The sequence below is a fragment of the Bactrocera tryoni genome, chromosome 5, assembly GCF_016617805.1.
Source record: "Bactrocera tryoni isolate S06 chromosome 5, CSIRO_BtryS06_freeze2, whole genome shotgun sequence".
NCBI lineage: Eukaryota > Metazoa > Arthropoda > Insecta > Diptera > Tephritidae > Bactrocera > Bactrocera tryoni.
Window position 1 is genome coordinate 44,050,130 of NC_052503.1, and position 21,620 is coordinate 44,071,749.

The 21,620-nt window shown below is 32.1% G+C and overlaps 1 protein-coding gene across 6 annotated transcripts in view; it reads left to right on the top strand.

The window, feature by feature from the left end:
- The window catches only part of LOC120776837 (gamma-aminobutyric acid receptor subunit beta), a 90,972-nt gene that overhangs the window by 26,222 nt on the left and 43,130 nt on the right, over positions 1–21,620 (top strand). For 3 of the 6 annotated variants that reach the window (XM_040107859.1, XM_040107862.1, XM_040107857.1), the window contains 2 exons: positions 1,581–1,678; positions 2,532–2,599. In XM_040107859.1, the coding sequence (XP_039963793.1) occupies positions 1,581–1,678; positions 2,532–2,599 (166 nt within the window). Of the gene's footprint in view, positions 1–1,580; positions 1,679–2,531; positions 2,600–7,574; positions 7,643–21,620 lie in introns of all 6 variants that reach the window. The other 3 variants (XM_040107858.1, XM_040107861.1, XM_040107863.1) reach the window with 1 other exon arrangement.

A 21,620-nucleotide genomic window follows, 5' to 3' on the forward strand; every position in this document is an offset into this window, starting at 1 on the left:
AAGTGCGCCTCTTATCAATTGTAATCCCCAACTATTTTGTGTCTGTGTATGTTGGTGACAACCGAGCATATAAAGTCGCTTGAGCAAAATTTTTGGGCGATTTTAACTGTAGAAAAAATTTGTGAACAAGTTTCTTTGAAATTTTTTTATTTCCATTGAAATCACGACTACAAAGATGTTTTGGGAAGCCAAGTTTATAGCGAACATAAGAGCACCAATTATTCAGTGCAGATCGTGAAGTCATCGGAAACTTGGATTTTGTGATTTTTCCTTTGTTAATGACAATAACATCGAGAAAATTAAAAGACCAATGCCTGAAAATCGTCTTGATTGTGGTTAGTGTTGAGGGTACGAAGTATGTCAATGGTAAACTCGTGCCAAAAGACTTTAATCTTTTATAAAACTGACACAAAATAGAAAGTAATACTTATCAAGTTTTGGGTTTAAGAATATGACTTTGAAACTATCCAACAGTCTAACGAATGGCCCTTCAAAAAATGTCGAAACACCAACTTTAGTATTCCTGCGAGGCTTATAGTATAAAAAGTGTAAGGAGATTGGCTGAGAGGTCAAAGTCTGAAGCTAATAATAGAGAGTCGTATTAAAATTTGTGAACATTTTGTTTTTCTCTGGGCAAATTTGATCAGCTTAATGAGTTACATGGGTTTCCGCGAGTAAAATCTTTTTTCAAAAATTTTTTCTCTCATTAAAAATTAAATATTTAATTGGAATTTTCTATTATTTAAAACAAACACTATTAACAATGAAATTCTGAAATTTTGGAAATTAATATTTTATTAATCGAAAGAAAGATGCGCCCATGTTGGCAGGATAACTCATATTTTAGGTAAGTCATTACCATAGAACTTGGAGGAGGGAAAAAAACTGAAAATTGGATTTTTAGCAGACATTTTTATAAAAAAAAAATGAAAAACTCGCAATATTTTTTTTCAAATAGTTGTAATCGAAAAAATCTATATTCCAAATTTTTATTTTACTACTCATTTACTCTTTTCATGCATTTTCATTTAATAAAATTTTGAAAATCTTTAGCTAAAATACTTGTGCAAATAAATTTTATTACACATACACTATTACACAGACACAATAATTTAAAAAAAAAAACGAGGAATACAATTAATTATGATTACATCATTGCACACTAAAAGCTCTCATAAGTATAAGACTAAAAGATTTTTGAAAAATATTTTTTTTAAGGACCTGTGTAAAATTTATCTAAGATCGGTGAAGTAATTCTCGAGAAATCTTGCCAACGTACTTCAAAAGCAGAGTTTCCAGAAAAACGCGTTTACAGACGGCGCTTTAAGCCTAGGTAGCGTCAATGGCATAAATTCTCAAGGCTGTATCTCTGAAACTATTACTCAGATCAACTTTAAAATTTAAGAAAATATTCTAGTGGTGTTGTAGAATTTAGAAAGATAAAAAAACATTTTTGGAAACGCGTAAGCCCATGTAACTCCTTAATTCGCTCTCTGATCAAAAATAGCAAAACTGTTTTTTTATGTTTGCTGAAGAAATTTTGGCCTATGGTTATTAAAAAATTTTGTTTCTTCTTACAGGACTGGTGGCGGCAGCATGTTGGGTGATGTTAATATATCCGCTATTCTCGATTCATTTAGTGTTAGCTACGACAAAAGAGTAAGACCTAACTATGGAGGTGAGTTCCACGAATTCAAATTTTATAAAAGACAAAGCTAAAAGAATCAAAATTTTAAACAACAATATAGTATATGATAAAGTGCGTCGTTAGTGTCTTATATGAAAGTATGAATACAATTAAGGTTAGCCATATGCTGAACTTTAGATACCAGATCCAAAGGTGCGGTGATGCACCAATATATTTGCCGCCTTTCACTATATTACAAAAGAAATATAAGAATTGCCATAACCGTTTGTTTTACGGTCATACTATATCAACACACACATAAACAAACGCAGTGTTTTAAATACACTCACTTTCTAAGTACTCATACAATACATAATCTCTGCCTAAATATATCATATCTTATAGCAGTAAAATTAATGATTTTCTTAAGGAATGCGTAACTTTTCTGCTCTCAAAAATCAAATACTTAATCAATTTAATTTTATTTTACTACTCATTTACTCTTTTCATGCATTTTCATTTAATAAAATTTTGAAAATCTTTAGCTAAAATACTTGTGCAAATAAATTTTATTACACATACACTATTACACAGACACAATAATTAAAAAAAAAAAACGAGGAATACAATTAATTATGATTACATCATTGCACACTAAAAGCTCTCATAAGTATAAGACTAAAAGATTTTTGAAAAATATTTTTTTTTAATAAACCATGTTAAAATAAAAATAAAAAATTAACTTTAATGCGGATTTGTTTTTGTAAAAATTCGTAATATTGTAAGAAAATGTTATTTTGTTAACTTCTTCAACTATTTTGTTCACCTTTGGTAGCGCTCTGAGTTTTACTTTTTCTAATTTAATTTGCCTTCTTTAAATTGATGCAACATATTGCTGTTTCAGGACCTCCTGTTGAAGTCGGAGTCACCATGTATGTGCTATCGATCAGCTCGCTGTCAGAAGTTAAAATGGTACACAATACGCCCAAAATGTACCTTTTACTAAGAACACAAAAAGTTGTCTCTTTTCTTGTTTTTACAATTAGTTGATTTTAGTTTCATAGTAATGTTAGCATTTAGTTTTGAACGTACTGTCTTCTAACTATTTGCGTCTGCATTTTTTACACTTTACTTTTACATACTTTCTCTTAATTTGTTACATTGAATAATATTGCTAATAGTTGTTACAAATTTTGAACATTTAATATATTTTCTACATATCTTCAGTTCTTCGTTTGTTGTGGGAGTTTTATCTATTTTGTTAGTTCGCCTATTGAAAAACATACATTTGTGCGCTGTACCTTTGCATATAAACATATTCCTTTTTCATATCTTGTTTTTTTATTAATTTTGGTTGACTATCGTTCTCTTTTGCCGAGTCTATCTAGTTTTGTTGTGCTAGCATTTGCTCTATTCATAAAATGTTTCCTATTATTGCTGCGTTTTCATTTTAATACTAATAATTCTTAGAGGTCTTTCTATATTGTGATCCTAGAACTACTTATTTGTTATTGCAAAATGGTGTTTTGAAAAATTATGCAAAAATAGTGTGTTCACGATAAAGAAAACTGGGTTAAACTTTAGGTGCTCCATGAAAAAAGTTTTTGAAATAAATATTGCTGATTTATATGCGTATGTATTATATTTTATGCATCTTTAGATTTTTTATAACCACGTACTATACATTAACTCTGATTTCTTCTGACCATGGTTGACTAATACTTACACTAAAAGGTGATCCATTTAAATGTTCTCAGCTGTTGTAAAGAAATGCACAGAAACTTAAAATCTAATGGGGAATATTTATTATTATTCGAACGAATATTATTATTTTTAATTATCTCATATGTTCCATCCATTAAATCCAATTTTCGATGAGTATTTCTATCATTTCGACAGGTAACTGACTAACGAATAAGCGGAATTGTACGCATAGACTTTATACTTTACATATGCCGACGGCAAAAAGTCTAATTGTGTGACATCACACGATCTTGGTAGCCAATAGACCGGCACAAAAAATGAAATTAACGGCTCATCGAAATGTTCTCTCAATAAATCCATTGATTGATGCGAGATGTGGGAAGTCGCGCTGTCTTGTGGAAACCAAATATAGCCGAACTCATGAGCTTCAATTTCAGTTATCAAATAGTGGGTTATCAAAGCGCGATAACGGTCGCCAATGACGGTTATGTTCTCACCGGCATCATTTTTGAAGAAATATGAACCGATAATTCCATCGGCCCATAAACCACAACAAACCGTTGTTTTTTCCGAATGAAAGGACAGCTCTTAAATTTCTTCAGGTTGCTCTTCGTCCAAAATGCGGCAATTTTACTTGCTTTCCTACCTATTAAGCCAGAAATGGGCCTCATCGCTGAACAAAATTTTACTTGTAAACGCCGGATCTTCTTTCAAGAGCCCATAGAGCGAAGCGATGTTGCTTGGGAAGTTCGAACGGCTTTCGTTCTTGCACAAGCTTTATTTCAATTTAAGGTCTCGTAAAATATCTTCATGTATACTCTCAGTTAAGGCTGTCATATTTTCTCTACTGCGTGCTGGACGTGGTTTATTCAGTCAGTACTTTCAATTTTGTGTTTAAACTGATATTAAATGATTTCAAAGATTTCAAAGTTCAGGAAATAAATTTTTTATGAATTCTTCCAAATAAATTTCATCTGCTTTACATTAATATTCGTTCGCTTAAACGCACTTTTGCCAACGCTTTTTCCAGTCCTCGTATCTCCACTATCATGTCAAAACGGTATACATGAATTTCGCTGAATAGTTAGAAGTAACACTTAAGAAAATCAGGTGAATACTGTGGTTGCGGAATTACATGGTGTATTAGCGTGATTATGGAACCAGTCGATACTTGACGCATATGATATATAAAACATTTTTCAAAATGGTGTGAGCTGAGCAAAATGAGCACCAAATCTTTGACGGGGCCCTCGTCGGCCGAGGACGGTCTTCGTCCAAAACGCAGTTAGTCATTTACGAGTTCTCGGCTCGCTTTGAACTCATTGCACCACTCATAAACGTAATTTTGCTACTTAGTTTGATCACCAAAGGCTTTCAGCAACATAGGTAGCATGTTCGCACAAAAAATTTCCGTCTCGATGAGAATATTAAATGTAAACACTTTGCTCGACAAAATTCGCTTTTGCTTGTTTACAAGAAACAAAACGTGTAACTCGGAGATAATCTTTTGACAAACAGATATTTGGAAAATATTATAGACATGTCTAACAACAAAGGAAAAACATTTACGTGCCTTTCTGTTAAATGAAGTTTCTTCTTACTTTTTGATCAGATATTGTCATCGACCATGCACCATATAGGTTGAGTGACTTGTAGAGTGTTGTGTTTGCTAGTCGAGAGGACTTTCTATTGGGGGTGTTTTATACGTGGTGGGTCTCAAACCCAGCGCACAACTCTGGGGAGGGATGTTTTGTCATCTTACTTTAGCTGGCCGTCAAACTGGTTTTATTTGGGCTACCCAGAGGATACTGGGTATAAGACCGGCGGTAATGAGCTGCTTGAGCCATAAGTGAAATAATCGTTTCTGGCCGACTTTCCTCACTTGCTTGAGCTTCTACACCTGACTCCATCTTCCAACTTTTAAATAATAGTAAACCACATTTATTACTAAGAAATTGATTAATTCAAATCCCGATTTATATTCTTACATGTGTCGACACTCCTCGATTCACTGTGTATACATATAATCAGACCTGATTAAAAGTCAAATGCGTTTTTGACCGTCATTTACATTTACGCAGAAACAATTGATCTTTATATCTTGATAATATTTTCTACAAATCTTCAGGTTAATACATAAACTTGTAGTGTTTAGAACTGATTATTTCTTACGAAAATTTCTTCTTCAACATCTGGTTTTTATTCCCCATTCTATTGTCAGTTATTAAGAGTGTATAAAACCATAATATTGTGCAAAGTAAATGTTTTAAAAGGTTTGACTTTGAATTGCAAATTTTATATAATTTATTTTTTAATAAAAAAAAAAAAAAAAATTAGTTACGTATGTATGAACACAAATAAGGTTTAACCTAGTTTTCGTATCAGTGAAAAACATTTGGGTGATTTAAATAATGTTATGTGCTTTGGAAAATTTATAAGATTATATGAGGTTAAAATTCAACTAAAAGGGCACTTTTTAGATTAAAATTAATTGAGAACTGTTGCTGTATCTACTGGTTTCAGAAAGGGAGCTAGTTTTTAAAATCCAAATTATTATCTTTACAATTTTTGACAAAGAGTGAAAGGCAATTAAAGAAATCTCAGTTATTATTAGGTTTGCTCAATCAGATTGCTTCAAAGCTTTTAAAGTGATGTTGTTACTTTAATTTAAGTATAATACTTATTTCTTAAAGAATTCCCACAAATGCAGGCATTCCATATAATAATCGTTAACAATTACGGATCACAGTTAATTCGGTAAAGTTGTATTAATATATTTTATAGAGCACGAATGTCGGTCGAAATATAAATAAATTTATTGTATTTCAGAAATAATCACGATCACGTCATTAACCATTTGTAAACGCACATCCAAGTTTTCTCGATAACTACCTATTTTTATGCAGTCATTATTGCATTACACAAATTAAAATTCACGGCCTAAAAAACTCTGAATTATATACATAGACTAATTGTTCCTACATGGATTCACCAAAATTAAAAGCATTCAATATATTGGCACGAAAAATTTTAATACACTTACACTACGTACCTCATGACATATATATATTATATACGTATAAACTTTTATTTAGTGTACACACCTTTTGCCATTTAATTTAATATTAATCTAAATTGTCTTCTACTTATTTTCGAAGTATGTTTGAACATTAAAATTTCACGTCATATTTTTCTTTCTTCGAACTCTATGATTACGTACAAACATTTTTATATAATTATCTGCAAAATCGACACATTTACAAGTTACAAAGGGTATATACAAAAAGCAAGAAATGTATAAAGATATGAACTGCCAAATATTTGCCAAAAAATAATATTTTTTTCTTAAAGTATGAAGAGAATTTAGATTGATTTGGTTTTCATTCGACACTTTGCCATTCATATGACACGTTGATAGGTGAACATATGTTAAAAAATCTGCAGCTGTGAGCAGCAGATGTAATGTGTGTCAAATATAAATAGTTAAGGTTGAATATTGCTAGTGAAAGCGGCGTACAGTGCGTATGAGTAACATTTGCCTACTAGTGTATGGGAAGGTGTGCTTTTGAGGCATAGAGCGTAAGGTAAAAAATCTTAATAATTGCATATACATGTATGAATTATATACATGTTATACAACAACTTTCAAGAAGAACATGTAGTTGTTGCAATATGATTTATCTCTTTCTATACAAATCAATTCAGTTGAATATATGTATTTGTATTACAGTGCTTTGAACGTACTTCCGTCTACCGCTTTCATTAACAGTATTTTGTGTATGCTGATAACGGTTAATTTTTATTTATTTGTACTACTCTACTCGTCTCGACATAGTCTTCGTCTTCGCTGCTTTCAAATAGTAACAAGAGATTATGCTTATAAAATAATACAATATGCGTTTGATAAATTAACGGCTTATGCAAATATCTACTTTTTTTGGATTTTTGGTTTTTACATATAAAATGCCCCGACATCCTTGAACGTCAAATACACATCCATACCCCAATTCACTACCACTAGCCACGGCAGAAAACTAAAAGCAACGATGAATGCAAATTTTGTCCAACAATGCAAAAGGAAATTAAATGTTTTTCCCCCCAAACACAATTCACTAATGTAACGTACTATAATATTAAAAACTTGTAATAACAACTATAAGAAAAACAAGCAACTATACAATTTTATAACTTTATATGTATATGTGCTGCAATTACAACAAAAACGTGTGTGTGTATGTTCCAGGTCCCCCTGTGGAGGTTGGCGTCACAATGTATGTCCTCAGTATCAGTTCGGTTTCGGAAGTTCTCATGGTACATATCGCAAAATAAACTAAATACTCGTACATACATACAAAGTACATGCATACTTGTGTAACCAAATACACTTTTGTACGCAATTATAACAAACTTAAACCGTACTACAAACACAGCTACAGATATATACATAAAACCCATACAAAACAGGTCAAAAGTGGTGCTTTGTGTTTATTGTTTTGTTTGCCATTTGGTTGAATTTTGTAATTTCCGTTTTACTATGATTTTGATTACGTACAATAAAAATAAAGTAATATTGCAATTAAACAGAAAGTAAATACTAAATTAGCGGTGATCAACTAAATACAGTGGGGATAAAAAACACGAGAGTTAAATTTCCAGAGAAAAAAAATGTTTAATTTTATCTCGATATCATTGAACTATACATATAATTTTTTGAAAAATGGGGAGAATTATGTTTTCATGCATATTAAATATGCTGAGATAGTTTCCGTTTCCATCCGTAATAACAATCGCACTAGCACGGGTTTATATTTCATGTACCTAAAATACATAGCTCTTTCCTCTAAAATAACTGAAATTTTTACACATCCTAGCGTTTTTGTTTTGTGATGCTCATGAATTATTTCCACACAAGTGATCGAAAATAAAAATAAAAATAGCGTTGAAGAGAAAAAAAACGAATGCCACACCAACTCAAAGTAAATACTACTATGAACAAAAAGCAGTAAGGCTTTCTGCATAATTTTAAAGTTCTTAATTTATTCTCCAATATCTATGCCAACGTTTTTTCCAATCCTCGAAACAGTCAATTTCCCGAATTGCCTTCAATGCGAGTAGCGATTTACCTCTTAAAACGGTTTTCCCGGAACGAACCTTTGAGTTTGATGAATAGCCAAAAGTCACACGGCGCTAAATCAGGCGAATACGGTGGTTGCGGCACGATATTGAAATAAAATTTGACGAAAAACTCATTTAATATCAATACAGAATGGGGCGATTATCGTGGTGCAAAAACGGAGAACTGTCGGGTCATAATTCCTACCACTCTCTATGAATAGCTTCGCGCAAACGACTCACAACGCTCCAATAGTATCGTTGTTGACAGCTCAGCCGGCCGGAAGATATTCGGTGCTCACCACACCTCGATAATCGAAGAAAACTGTCGGCCTTAGTTTTTGACCAGCAACGTCAAGTTTTTTCGGCTTCTGCTCACCTTTGCCACGATATTCGGCCGATTCTTAGTCTGTTTTCAGGTCGTAATCATATATCCAGGACCCATAGTCAGTGATAATACTTTTCATGACCATCGTCATCTGATGATCTACACATAAAAAAATTAAAGAAATTGGTGCTTCAGTATCGGCGATTAAGAGGCAGAGTTCTTACTGGCATCGATGGAATGTCGGAAGGATTAGTGAAAACCATTTTGAAAGATAGTTTTTTGCTTATGTAAAGTGGTTCCAAAATCACTAAATTTTTTCGAAAATGGCAGTCTTGGACGTGATTGGTCATTTTTGAATTATTTGTACCAATCAAAAACACTTGCACGCGACAAACAGTTATCACCATTTTTTCCAACATTGTGAACGTTTCAACATCAGAAATTTAATAATAATTTTTAATTCAAGAAAAAAATATTTCGAAGAATGGGTTATCGCGCGAAATTTAAATTAAAAAGCCTTACTGTGTTTTGCTCACAGTAATGTGTTTTCTGCAAATAAATTAAGTGACAACAAACAAACTTTTCACTTTTCTCCCGAAGAGGGGATTATGACTCTGCTGAGATCAGCGTAAAGATAAATGCCTTCCATATCATTGCATAAATTTGAATAACATGATTTATGAGTAACGAAACTAGCGTCCATCAATCCAAACTCAAACTCAACTCAAATCTGATAACCATATTTTATTAAGATTCTAGTAGCTTTATTGCCACAAAACCTGGAAGAGGTGCAAACATGAAGGTTTAAAATTCCATTTTTTATTGTTAGGGAGCAAATAAAAAATCATCAAATTTAACTAATTAAAGAGAGAAATAAATTAATTCTCAAAAACGAAATAATAATTTTGTATGGACATTTCTGTAAACTTAAATTAACTTAACACACTCACTTTTATAGAAAAATTTATATTTTTTAAATTTAATTTTTTTTTATATAGTTTTATTCAAGTACTTATTTTGCTCACTTCTCGCTCTTAACTTGCATTTTCTTTAAAAAGCAATCGAGTCCTTTGCGACTTATTGCATTTTACACTGTTGTAATTTACATTTAATATATTCTAATTTTAATTAGCTGCTTTATTTGGAGTTTACTTAATTGATGTATATTTACGTGTATAAATATATAAATCTATATACATAGTTTTTTCACTACCGCTTTGCGAGCAAGCGCAAGTTTAAATAAATAAATATATAAAACATAACTACATACATTAAATCACTAAGCCAATGTTGATAATGGAAAATTTAACACACGTACTCGCTGTGAGTTTGTAAACAACTACAAATAAGTTGAACATTTTTGCATATGAGAACTTGTTTTTTTTGGAATATTTGCAATGAAAGCGTAATAGTTGTTGTTGCCTTAATAACTGAGTTTTGTTTAAACAAACATACAAATATTTATCTGTGTCACTTATAATTCTATCCTTTTAACTAACGCTGTTGCTATTGGCCTTCTCTAACTATGACTTTCTATGAGCTCTCTTTCTTCTATTCCAACTCTAACTGAATCACCTATCCAACTTTCCTACTTTTATGCCAGCTCCAGCTCTCTTTCTACAAGTATACATACCAACATATAAGATTGTCTATATAAAAATATTTTACTCACATTTTATTCAAAATTTTCTAATTCATGTGTAATTGAATTTCTGTCATCTCTCTTCCTTATTGTTTTTTAAATGAAATGTTTTGTGCAACCGCATTACTTGTTTTACTTTATAATTTCTTATTGCGTATACACGTTTTTTTGATATCAGCGTAATCATTCATTTTATATACTGTCAATACATAACGACATAAAATATCATACTCGCATTTGATAATATTTTTTAATAGTTTTCGTTTGTTTTTCAGCAAAATTGTCGCATACTCTATATACATATTTTCGATCAAATGAAGATGTGATCAACAAATACTTTCATTTATCAAATTTATTTAAAAAAATAAAAAAAAACTTATTTATTAACTAATGCTTGCTTAAAGAGAATAAGATACTTATCTCTTAAAAAAACTACACTCATACAAAAGCATAAATATTTAAAAAAATTGAAAAGCAACGAAGAACACTTGCAACATGCATAAACACCCCTTAGTGTCTTATTTACTTTTTCATTACAACAAAAAACATATATACCTCACACATTATTTAAACAAATACACTACATCAAATAAGTTACAGTTACTTTTATTATTTTTACATATATTCTTCATTAATAAGTGTTTCGATATTTAATACCACAAACAGCATAACAATGGCTAGTTTACATATATATTTGTGTGTGTTTGTGAATATTGATTTATGAAAAAAATACATATTTGATTTATTTGAAAATTGTGTATTTTAAATGTTTTCAATATTTGTATATGTATGTGCGTCTGTTAAATGCCGTATATAAATCACAACACATATACATAATTATGTGCTAACTACATACATTCTTCAACAAAGAATTAAAAAAGAAATTTCCTAATTTGCGCATGATCAAGTCATACACATTTATTGTATAATGCATCAGTCAAATATTTACATAGTTCATACAAAATTTGGTGAATACTAGACTGACCTAAACATAAGTCAAATAATTGAGGGTTACATGCCGGAAATAACCAATTTAAATATTTTTCCATTAATTTTGAAATCTATAACTTCATATTTTTTTTAACATATGCATTTTGTTATGTTTTTCTTTTTATAATTTTTCTTGCACAAATTTTCATAAACTTTGTTTAATTTTACTTTTCCTCCGATTAACTTGAAGTTATAAATTATAGACCGGTGCCGAAGCCTTTGGAAAAAGTGGAAGATAAAAATAAAATAAAGTTTTAACTTTTTCTCTTCTACTTTGAGGTTATGTGAAATAGGTGTAAACACAAAATATGTAGTTTTTTTTATTTTCTGCAACTTGTCAATACAATATTTGTCTATGGGGTTAGTAAATCTGCTGGAAATTGAGATAAACCGTTTTTAACCCTTGAGAATTTAACAAAGCCCCTCCCCTTCCTCTTCCCAACTTCAGACCGCTCGTAAATTATTTTTCCCTTTATTTTTCGCTTCAAATGGATTTCATTTCAACTATAATTTTTTTTTACTTTTAAAAGTTATCTATTATACTTTGGTCTATTAGGAAAATGTCATACAATATCGTGTAAGATTTTTTTACACTTGTAGGTACATAACATAACGAACGTGGCGCAATCCTTAGGTGTTAGATATGTAGGCTAACACTCAGCAGTTCCCTGGTTTGAACTGAATGTTCCAAATATCATTAAAATGCATTTTCTTATGAAAATTAACTTTCATTGATTAATCACAGCTCATTACAGACTTTTTGAAAGATTTCTTAAGGACCAGAATTACTTCTCTTTTTAAACAGAACATTAGAGTCGCGCTAAATACATTTATTCAATGGAACCTGCCTTTATGACACAAAACTCTACAACTAATCCATAGTTTAAAAAAAAATGGCTACTTCAATTAAAATGTAAGTATCTTGCTGTGTGTGTGGGACTTTCTGGCCTATTCAAGTGAGTTAGAATGCTGCTCATACACCTGGTCAGCATGTTTGACAATATAGCGCTCCACGATTTTGGCTGCTAAGCGGCGACCTGCCTTCTGCTTCCTGGCTACCTTTGTCCACTGTAGAGCATATCATGAGTGTCTAGCAGAGGTTCCCTTGCTACGGCCAACAAATCCGCCGCGTATATCGTTTAAGTTTCTATCTATTTCCACTGACCTTCTGTTAACGCCGAACTACTTGCGACTGGGGTAGCAGACTCCCTAGGAGCAGCACTCCCCCAGGACAGATTTGGACTTCGGGCTCCACATACTTTCACTTTTAATTGTCACCTGTTCGCCATCGTTCTTTTTATTTTTTTGCTTCTCCATGCTGAATGTATCCCCATTCCAAGGCGATGGTTGTTGCATGCCCTTAGGAGGCAATGAGTTCAGAGTCGACCAGTGCCATATTAATAACGAGGGAAGAGAACCTGCGGACTGCAAGGGTTTTAACAGGACGGGGAGTTGCGACATTAGTCCGTCAGCCTTCTCTCATGGGTGTGACTCCATCATAGTCAGGTGGCACTATGCCGCAACCACTAGCCCAGAGTTCTACCAAAGCACTGAAAGATGTAATTCTACTCACAGTCAAGTTCAAAGCTGATATAGAGGCTAGAAATAGAAAGCCCGAGAATGCCGCTGGTCATTTAGCTTTACCTAAATGCAGAAATAGCATTTAATAAACTACAAGAAATCGTGAAAAAATTGCAATAAGTTAGGGATGAGTTCACGTTTAGTGGTTAGTTAGTAATACCATTTTTTATCGTTTTATATTTAACAGACATTTCCGTTTTGTTCTGTGAAGGGGTTGTATCCACTTGTGCAATTCAAGGAATATGTTTTTTGCATTTTGCCTTATATAAGGATATCTTTGAGAATACTCTCTGTCATTTTTGGGTTGATCTGGGAAATATTTTCATTATTTTGTGAGCGTTTAAGTTAACAGAACTTTTTCAAAAAGTTGGTGAGGAAAATTTTGCTAAAACTTATTGACCGATTAACTCAAAATTTTTACACGACTTTCTCTGATGTATTTGTCGTATAATAACTGAAGAAATAAGACTTTTGAAATTAATTTCTGTTTTTGAGCCAATAGTTCAAACTTCTGAAAAAATTACTTCTTTTACTAGCAATTTAGACTTGTTTGCTTTGATCATCCTGTTAACCGCCTTCGGTATCAAGGGAATACACAAATTTTTCAAAATGAATTGGCGCTTGTTTTGAGGATATTACAGTAGTATCTATAGAAACTAACCAAAAATAATGATTAAAGAGTGAAAAGAGAGTGAGAGAGCATGAGCTCTGCACTTTTCAATTCAGTTATGCCGAGTGATCTCCAAAAATTTTTCTATGCCTGAAATAAATCGACATTTTGATTGCATTTATACTCAAACGTAAACGTACGTAGAAAGATGTCTAGCTCAAATCAAATTGGCCGTGTAAAACATTTTATTCCATTAGTTCATATAAACTCACTCAACTAGTGGCTCACACCCTGCAAAGGCTTCTAACATACTGTCAGTCATTTTTGCCTTAATGCAAATTTATGATTATGCTGTACATTTTGCTTGGCCTTGAGTTGTTATTTAAGTTTTGCTTTTGTTCGTTTGCATTTTTCGTGTAATGACGAGTAAAAGGCGCCGCTAGCCGTGTAAGACAACATGAACGCACGAATACGCACACACGTTCACATATCGACATTCATATATTTTTATCAATATGTTGTCAAGCGTGCAAGCTTTTACATACAAAAATATTGGCATACATAAATATTAACATAAACACGTGTAGTCGTTTCGCTGCCAGGCAAGCACAGGCACAGGAACTGTTTAATATTTAATTTATGCATTCTTAGTTAGACATTAAATCATAAACTACAAGCTGGAACAAGTATTTACTACATTCAGCTGTATGGTACGTTTGTAAGCAAGGTTATTGTGTAGGTTAGAGCACAATCTAATACATACATATTTACATAGAATAATTCATAGCTGTATAAGTGAAAAAGTTGTGGAAAATATTTACATAAAAGACACGAAGATTAGCGCCATCATTAACCCTTACACCACTTGCTTTAGCTTTCATGTCCTAATGTAATTCATTTGCGTAAGTCTTTGCATCTCATGCATTGCTTAATATTAGCATAACTTATGCATTCAACCTACGTAGCTCATGCATACGATCATTTACATGCAAGTGGCATTTTTTTAAATGTATATGCAAAACCAAACGCACATATAAATCAAAAGTGCACAACGTTTACTTGCAATTTTTCTGCACAAATTCTCGCTTGGGGTGTTAAGGTAAACGAGGTAACAAGAAACGCACTCCTCCTTACATAACGTAATTTTAATTATTATAATAGCTAGTCAGGTTCAATTTATATGCTAATTTTTTTAAGTCTAAATCGATTTAAAAGCTAAAGCCCCACCAAGAACGGCATAAGTTTACAAATTTTTTACTGTGAAAACTGGTCAACTAGTTCGGACAAGAAGTGAAAATAGCTAAAGTTAAGTATTATTAATACTAGATATAAGTATTATCAATTAAAATTTGAAACTTCAATTTATAGGCAAACTATTTCTTGATAATTTGTACTTCCAAATACTACTCCAATTACCACCACCATTACCATTCTAGTTACAGTGCTGTTACCAAAATATTTAAGTATCTGTACATACTTCAATCACAATTTTAGGTTTTATTATCATTACTCCATAATATTAATTTTCGAATGCAGTTGCATTTGAAATTATAAGTAATTCAATGTCATTACCTCACTAATCCGTTTCCAATATTATTTTTCTTAATTGATATAAAAATGCAAATACTGCTCACTAACACGGTATCATTTTTGAAGTCCTATTATATTACCATTGCATTTCAGTTTATTTTTGTTAAGCTTTTTTTCTAACTTAAGGCCACATTACAAAAAGCTACTTAAGCAATTTTCACATGAATTACCTTCTGAACACTACCATTACTCAAAGCTTTACTTCATTTTTTCTACATGATTAGCATTATTTAAATAAATTTGATTTAGATATCTGTTTAAATACGCTAAACTTACCCATTGCCGGTACAATTTCGATAAGAGTTATCATTACTATTGTTACTAAAAAATGTTAATCGTTTTGTTTTTTTTTTTTTTTTAGAATACCATCAAGTACTACTATGAGCAAAAAATACTAAGACTTTGTTTATTAATTTAAAATTCTTCATTTATTCTTAAAAATCTATGTTGCCAATCTCAAAGCCTAATTTATCCCCAATACACTTGTACTAACGTTTTTTCCAATCTTCGAATGTGTTGTTGAAGTCAATTTCCGGAAGAGCCTCCAATGCGTTTAGCGAATCATTTTATTCTCCTCAATGGACTCAAATCGGTCTCTGAAAATTTCGTTTGAGTTTGCTGAATAGCCAGAAGTCACAAGGAGCTAAATCAAGCAAGTACGGTGTTTGTGGTTCGCTATTCGTTGAAGACTCGGCGATAAACTAACGAAGAATCAAAGCAGTATGCGGCGGCCCATAATTCCGGCCTTTTGTTTAACGTTAGTCACCGTGTTTTGTAGAATATCGGCAATAATTATGTATACTCTGCCCGGCCTTAGCTGCACAGAACATGCGGCATTACATTCTGAATAGTTCGAAATGAAATAATTTGGTTCTTAAGATGCGAAAAGGGTGAAGATTTGTAGTCGGCTGGTTAATTTTATAAAAAAATACTTTTCTTGGTATCCGTATATGGAAATATATAGAGGTATATTTCAAGCGTTGAAAAATTTTTAATAAACAAATTTTTCATGTTGTGTCTACATAAAAATATCCGTGTGTAATATTTTGCCTTAAAACACAAGCTAACAAAAAATATTTTACACAAAAAAAAATTTATTTGTAAATTTTGGATGGAAAAAAGTAAATGATCAGGGTGATTAGCTAAGTCGACTTCTTTCTGTCTGACTGTCCGTCTGCACATATGCGAAGTAGTCCCCCAGTAATTAATATACTAATTTGAAAACTTTCAAACGCTGTTTTCACCTAAAGAGGCTCCACATTTTTTGGAATCGATACCGGTCTACTAAAGGATGTAGCTGTCATACATAATACACGACCAAATCATGATTTGTGGTTGCAAACTTTTTTATTTGATGAGGTATTATACCAAAATTTGGTACTGATTATTGTCTAAGACAACAGTTTGATGAAGAAAAAATTGCATAGCTCAGATAAATATAGCATATAACTTATTAATATCAGGCTCTTGAAGGGAAACTTTTGCGAAGGGTATTAAAATATTTTTTATTATTGTTACTTAATTTGCATTTATTTTTTGTATATATATACAAGTAGTTATGTACACATAGATACTCATCTCATTGTATGTAGACTATTATTTCTTCCTATGAGCTTTCATTCAGCCATATCCCAATGAAACTTTTACTAAGTTTATATTAACGCTATCTTATTTATAAAACATTTGAACCTACAAATTCAATTTACGGATGTTCTGTTTAGAAAACTAATGTGAGAACACCATAAGGATGTGTGTGCGTAATATTCATTGAAAATACATACATGCAGACATTAATGGTTACAGGTTCCATTTCACCCCAGCTTGTTTTGCGCAATTGCAATATCTACATATGGTATATAAATAATAATAAATATATAAATATATACAAATATATTTTATATTATAAGCGCGCAGAAATATTATAAATACACACAGTGCTGAGTTTTACGGTATTTATACTACACATATATATAAACAGACTGAATTTCAAATAAACGCACCAGTATATCTTTACGTTTAAAACACATGCAAACAAAATACGCAAAGCACACACACACATTAATTCCAAAAATAAAACGATATCACTTTTTATATTATGGTATACCTTAGAAGTATGTTTTTATTATAATTTCAGCCAGATAAACATAGATATATGTAAATACATACCTACATGCGGACATTCTTGTACATTAGTAGGCAGGAAGTTAAACTGTGCCAAAAAATTGCAAAATTCCTTTTTACTCGTCTCATAAATAATCCCCTTAATTCACCACAAAACCCAGAATTGTATATTCATTTAACTAGTAGCAATAATTTAGTTATGCCATATAGTGCGTACACTGCTTATTTTATTCCTTATATGCCTTAATTTGTTAGGAAATAGTTTATTATTAGAAAGCGATTGTGTTTTTGTTTCATTTGATTTTGCCTACATTTCGCTATCGTTAAGGAACTCGAGTGGAAACCAAATCAATTTCTTGTATTAACTATTTACCATATACATACTATAGTGTATATTGTGTAATAATTCGTTTAATGTATATTATGTACATATATACATATCTGTAAACAATGAGAATAAAGTGTAATAAACGTTAATAATGTGCATTTATGCCAAATAAAGATGTATAAAACGTATACAAATACATTTACATAATGTAATATAAATAAGAATACACAAGTTAAACAAATAAAATAACATTTGCTAATTGAATACATTTATTAATAAAGTTGCATAAATAGTCTTTAGTACATATAATTTTTTAAACATCAACGTTGAGCTTTATAAGACAAATATTCTCATATTTAGTTAAATCATCAAATTTTACAAGCATATTACACAATTTACCCATCTACCAAATATCAATGAGATATTCACCATAAAGTTATTGTATATATACGCAGTGACCAACAACTAGTTGTATATTGCGAATACGCAACATTTACTTGAGATCAATGCAATCAGAAGGTAGACATAACACGAGCTGCGTAAAAAGCACGTAGTTGCAGACATGCTTACACTCATAAAATATTCACTTCCTGGTAGATGACGAACGGCAAAACTTTGAATAATTCGATATTTGTTTATTTATATTTCTTTTTTTTATTTGTTTTTGTAAAATACATATGAAATAAACCTTTCTATTGGACGAAATTGCTTACTGATAGCGTTTATTTTTGATGGGAAATTATACTTTACTACTGTATATATTTTGTATTTACTAGACACCTACACCAACTCAACTAACAGAAATTAGAATACTCGTCATATTAGTGCTGGGACAAGGCCGTTACCACTATTTTAATCTCACATTACGGTAGCGGAATTTTCCGCTTAATATTTTAGGAATACTCGTTATACATGAAAATAATAATACTACATATAATCAAGAAACTACAGGTATACACACTTAATTCTAATGAAATATTTACCGATAACCACACAGAGAAGGTATGGAATCATTATAGCGGATATATTTGGGGTTTGAACAATTTTTGACACCAGTTTTGTTCACTGATTTAAAACTTGATCAGAGTAACATTATCCAAACATTTTTATACTCTCGCAACAAAGTTGCTAAGGAGACTATTATAGTTTTGTTCACATAACGATTGTTTGTAAGTCCTAAAACTAAAAGAGTCAGATATAAGGTAATATATACCAAAGTGATCAGGGTGATGAGTAGAGTTGAAATCCGGATGTCTGTCTGTCCGTCCGTCCGTATGACCGTCCGTCTGTCCGTCCGTCCGTGCAAGCTGGAACTTGAGTAAAAATTGAGATATCGTGATGAAACTTGGTGCACGTATTTGTTGGCTCCATAAGAAGGTTAAGTTCGAAGATGGGCAAAATCGGCCCACTGCCACGGCCACAAAATGGCGGAAACCGAAAACCTATAAAGTGTCAACTAAGCCATATATAGAGATATTAAAGTGAAATTTGGGACAAAGAATCGCATTAGGGAGGGACATATTTAGACGTAATTTTTTTGGAAAAGTGGGCGTGGCCCTGCCCCCTACTAAGTTTTTTGTACATATCTCGGAAACTACTATAGCTATGTCAAAAAAACTCTATAGAGTCGTTTCCTTCAGGCATTTCCATATACAGTTCAAAAAAAGAAATCGGATAATAACCACGCCCACCTCCCATACAAAGATTATGTTGAAAATCACTAAAAGTGCTTTAACCGACTAACAAAAAACGTCAGAAACACTAAATTTTACGGAAGAAATGGCAGAAGGAAGCTGCACCCAGGCTTTTTTTAAAAATTGAAAATGGTCGTGGCGTCGCCCACTTATGGACCAAAAACCATATCTCGGGAACTACTTTACCGATTTCAATGAAATTTGGTATGTAATATTTTCTTAACACCCTGATGACATATACGAAATATTCATGAAATCGGTTCACAACCACGCCTTCTTCCAATATAACGCTATTTTGAATTCCATCTGATGCCTTCTCTGTAATACTATATACATTAGGAACCAATGATGATAGCGGAATAAAACTATACACAAATTCGGTATTTGAAAAACATGTAAATGACGGATAATGAAATCTCGATTATCACTTTATCATGCGAGAGTATAAAATGTTCGGTGACACCCGAACTTAGCCCTTCCTTACTTGTTTTATAATTCTTTCTTGCTAACAAATATCAAGTAAACCAACATTTCTATAATATGACAATGAATGTACGTAGGCTAGGAGAACGTGTCGCGTGCTTTTACTACCATGTTCACTATTTTCAAATTTATTTAACTTAATTTTATTAAGATATCATACATAAATAAATGAAAAATAAATGACAACATAAGGTTCACCAGAAAGATGATAAACATAGAACTTGGTACATCGGTATCCAGTTTTTGGTCTCTAGCAACAAGCCACTTCCCTAACCACTTAGAAAGACTCAACTGTTTAATTTCTTAATTTCAGTAAGGTTGCTCATATATTGAGAGATATGTATGTTTATGAACTTTAGCTACATGAAACGTCAGAAACTAATTTAATAGGAATTTGTGTATTTCCCATTAATGTAAACACTCTATTGCGTAAGGACTTTCTGTCTATTGAACGATAGGTTGGGTTAGGTTAGGCGAATCTTGTAGGCCAGTAAGCCACGCATAGATGCGATACCAGATGGAGAGTTCAGTTGCTACGTCCAAGAGGAGGAGCCATTCTTTAAGATACCTGCGCTTGATGCGTATTTTAGCACACTCTTTGACTTCACTATCGATACCTCGTCCAGTGTATCATACAGCGGGGAACCCAAATTCTTAAAGCGTAGTCTTGCCAATGCGAGACAAGTGCGCAACAGATGCTCCATTATTTCCCTAGTGACTTGCTCAAGACATTCACTGCAGTTTTCTCAATCTGTGACCAGTTAGTATTTCCATCATGTTCCTCTCTCTATCGAGTGCTAATATGAATTTTGTGTCTTTCCGATCTTACAGTTGGTGACTTTTGCCAACGCGTTTTGATTTTCTTTACCATGCTTTTGTTAAGATCGTCGTATAGACAATGCATGGGTTTCCCAATGTTGATCACGTTTTCGGATGTTAGCCATACATCATTCTTGGACATCTCGTCCACTATTCCATTACTCTCGATGACTTTGTGGCCTGGCACCCAGTAGAAGTGAAGTTGCTTACTTCTGAAAACACTTTTCACTGGTGCTCTGCTTCCCAAGACACTCTGGCTGATATACGATACAAGGATAATCGATATGAGTGGAATAAAGTGGACTGGAAACACTAAGATTCCCATATTCCGGTATTCCGTTCGTGCCGTGCTGAAAGTGTGACTGGATTTTAAATGAAGCTGTTGATAACTGATATGCTAAAATTTCTATTTTGAATGCTGTTTATTGTGATAGCCATACCTAAAAAGGAAGCTTGGAGGTATAAAGTTTAGTTTTTCAATGCTAACTATATAACAAATAAGTCATACTACGAAAGAGTGTACAGAGGACAGTTCATGTAAACATTTTACTGAAAGCTATTGGCTTCTATAGGTGTTAAATTATGAAAATAATGCAAACAAAACTAAAAAAATAAAAATAAAAAAGGTATAAGGTAAACTATTTAAAATATTGTAATAAAATAGTTATTATAGACTCTTTAGAAAATCGCCAGGGTTAGTAACTTAACCCTCCTAATGACAAACTTGCATGTGTACTTATCCTCGCAAAGGCTGAGGGAATTGAAGTATACACAAAAACTAAAAACGTTGTTTATTGTTTAAGTAGATTTAGAAAATTTTGATAATTTTGTTGGAGTGATGATATCAGATCAAGTTATAGATCTGTATCAGGTTGTAGATCTAATATCATTCCTCTCACTTTCTAACTGAGATTGCTGAAGTACTTGTATTTCGTACCGGTTGCATACACTTATCTACGTATTAATTAATTATAATTTTATACATTCACTA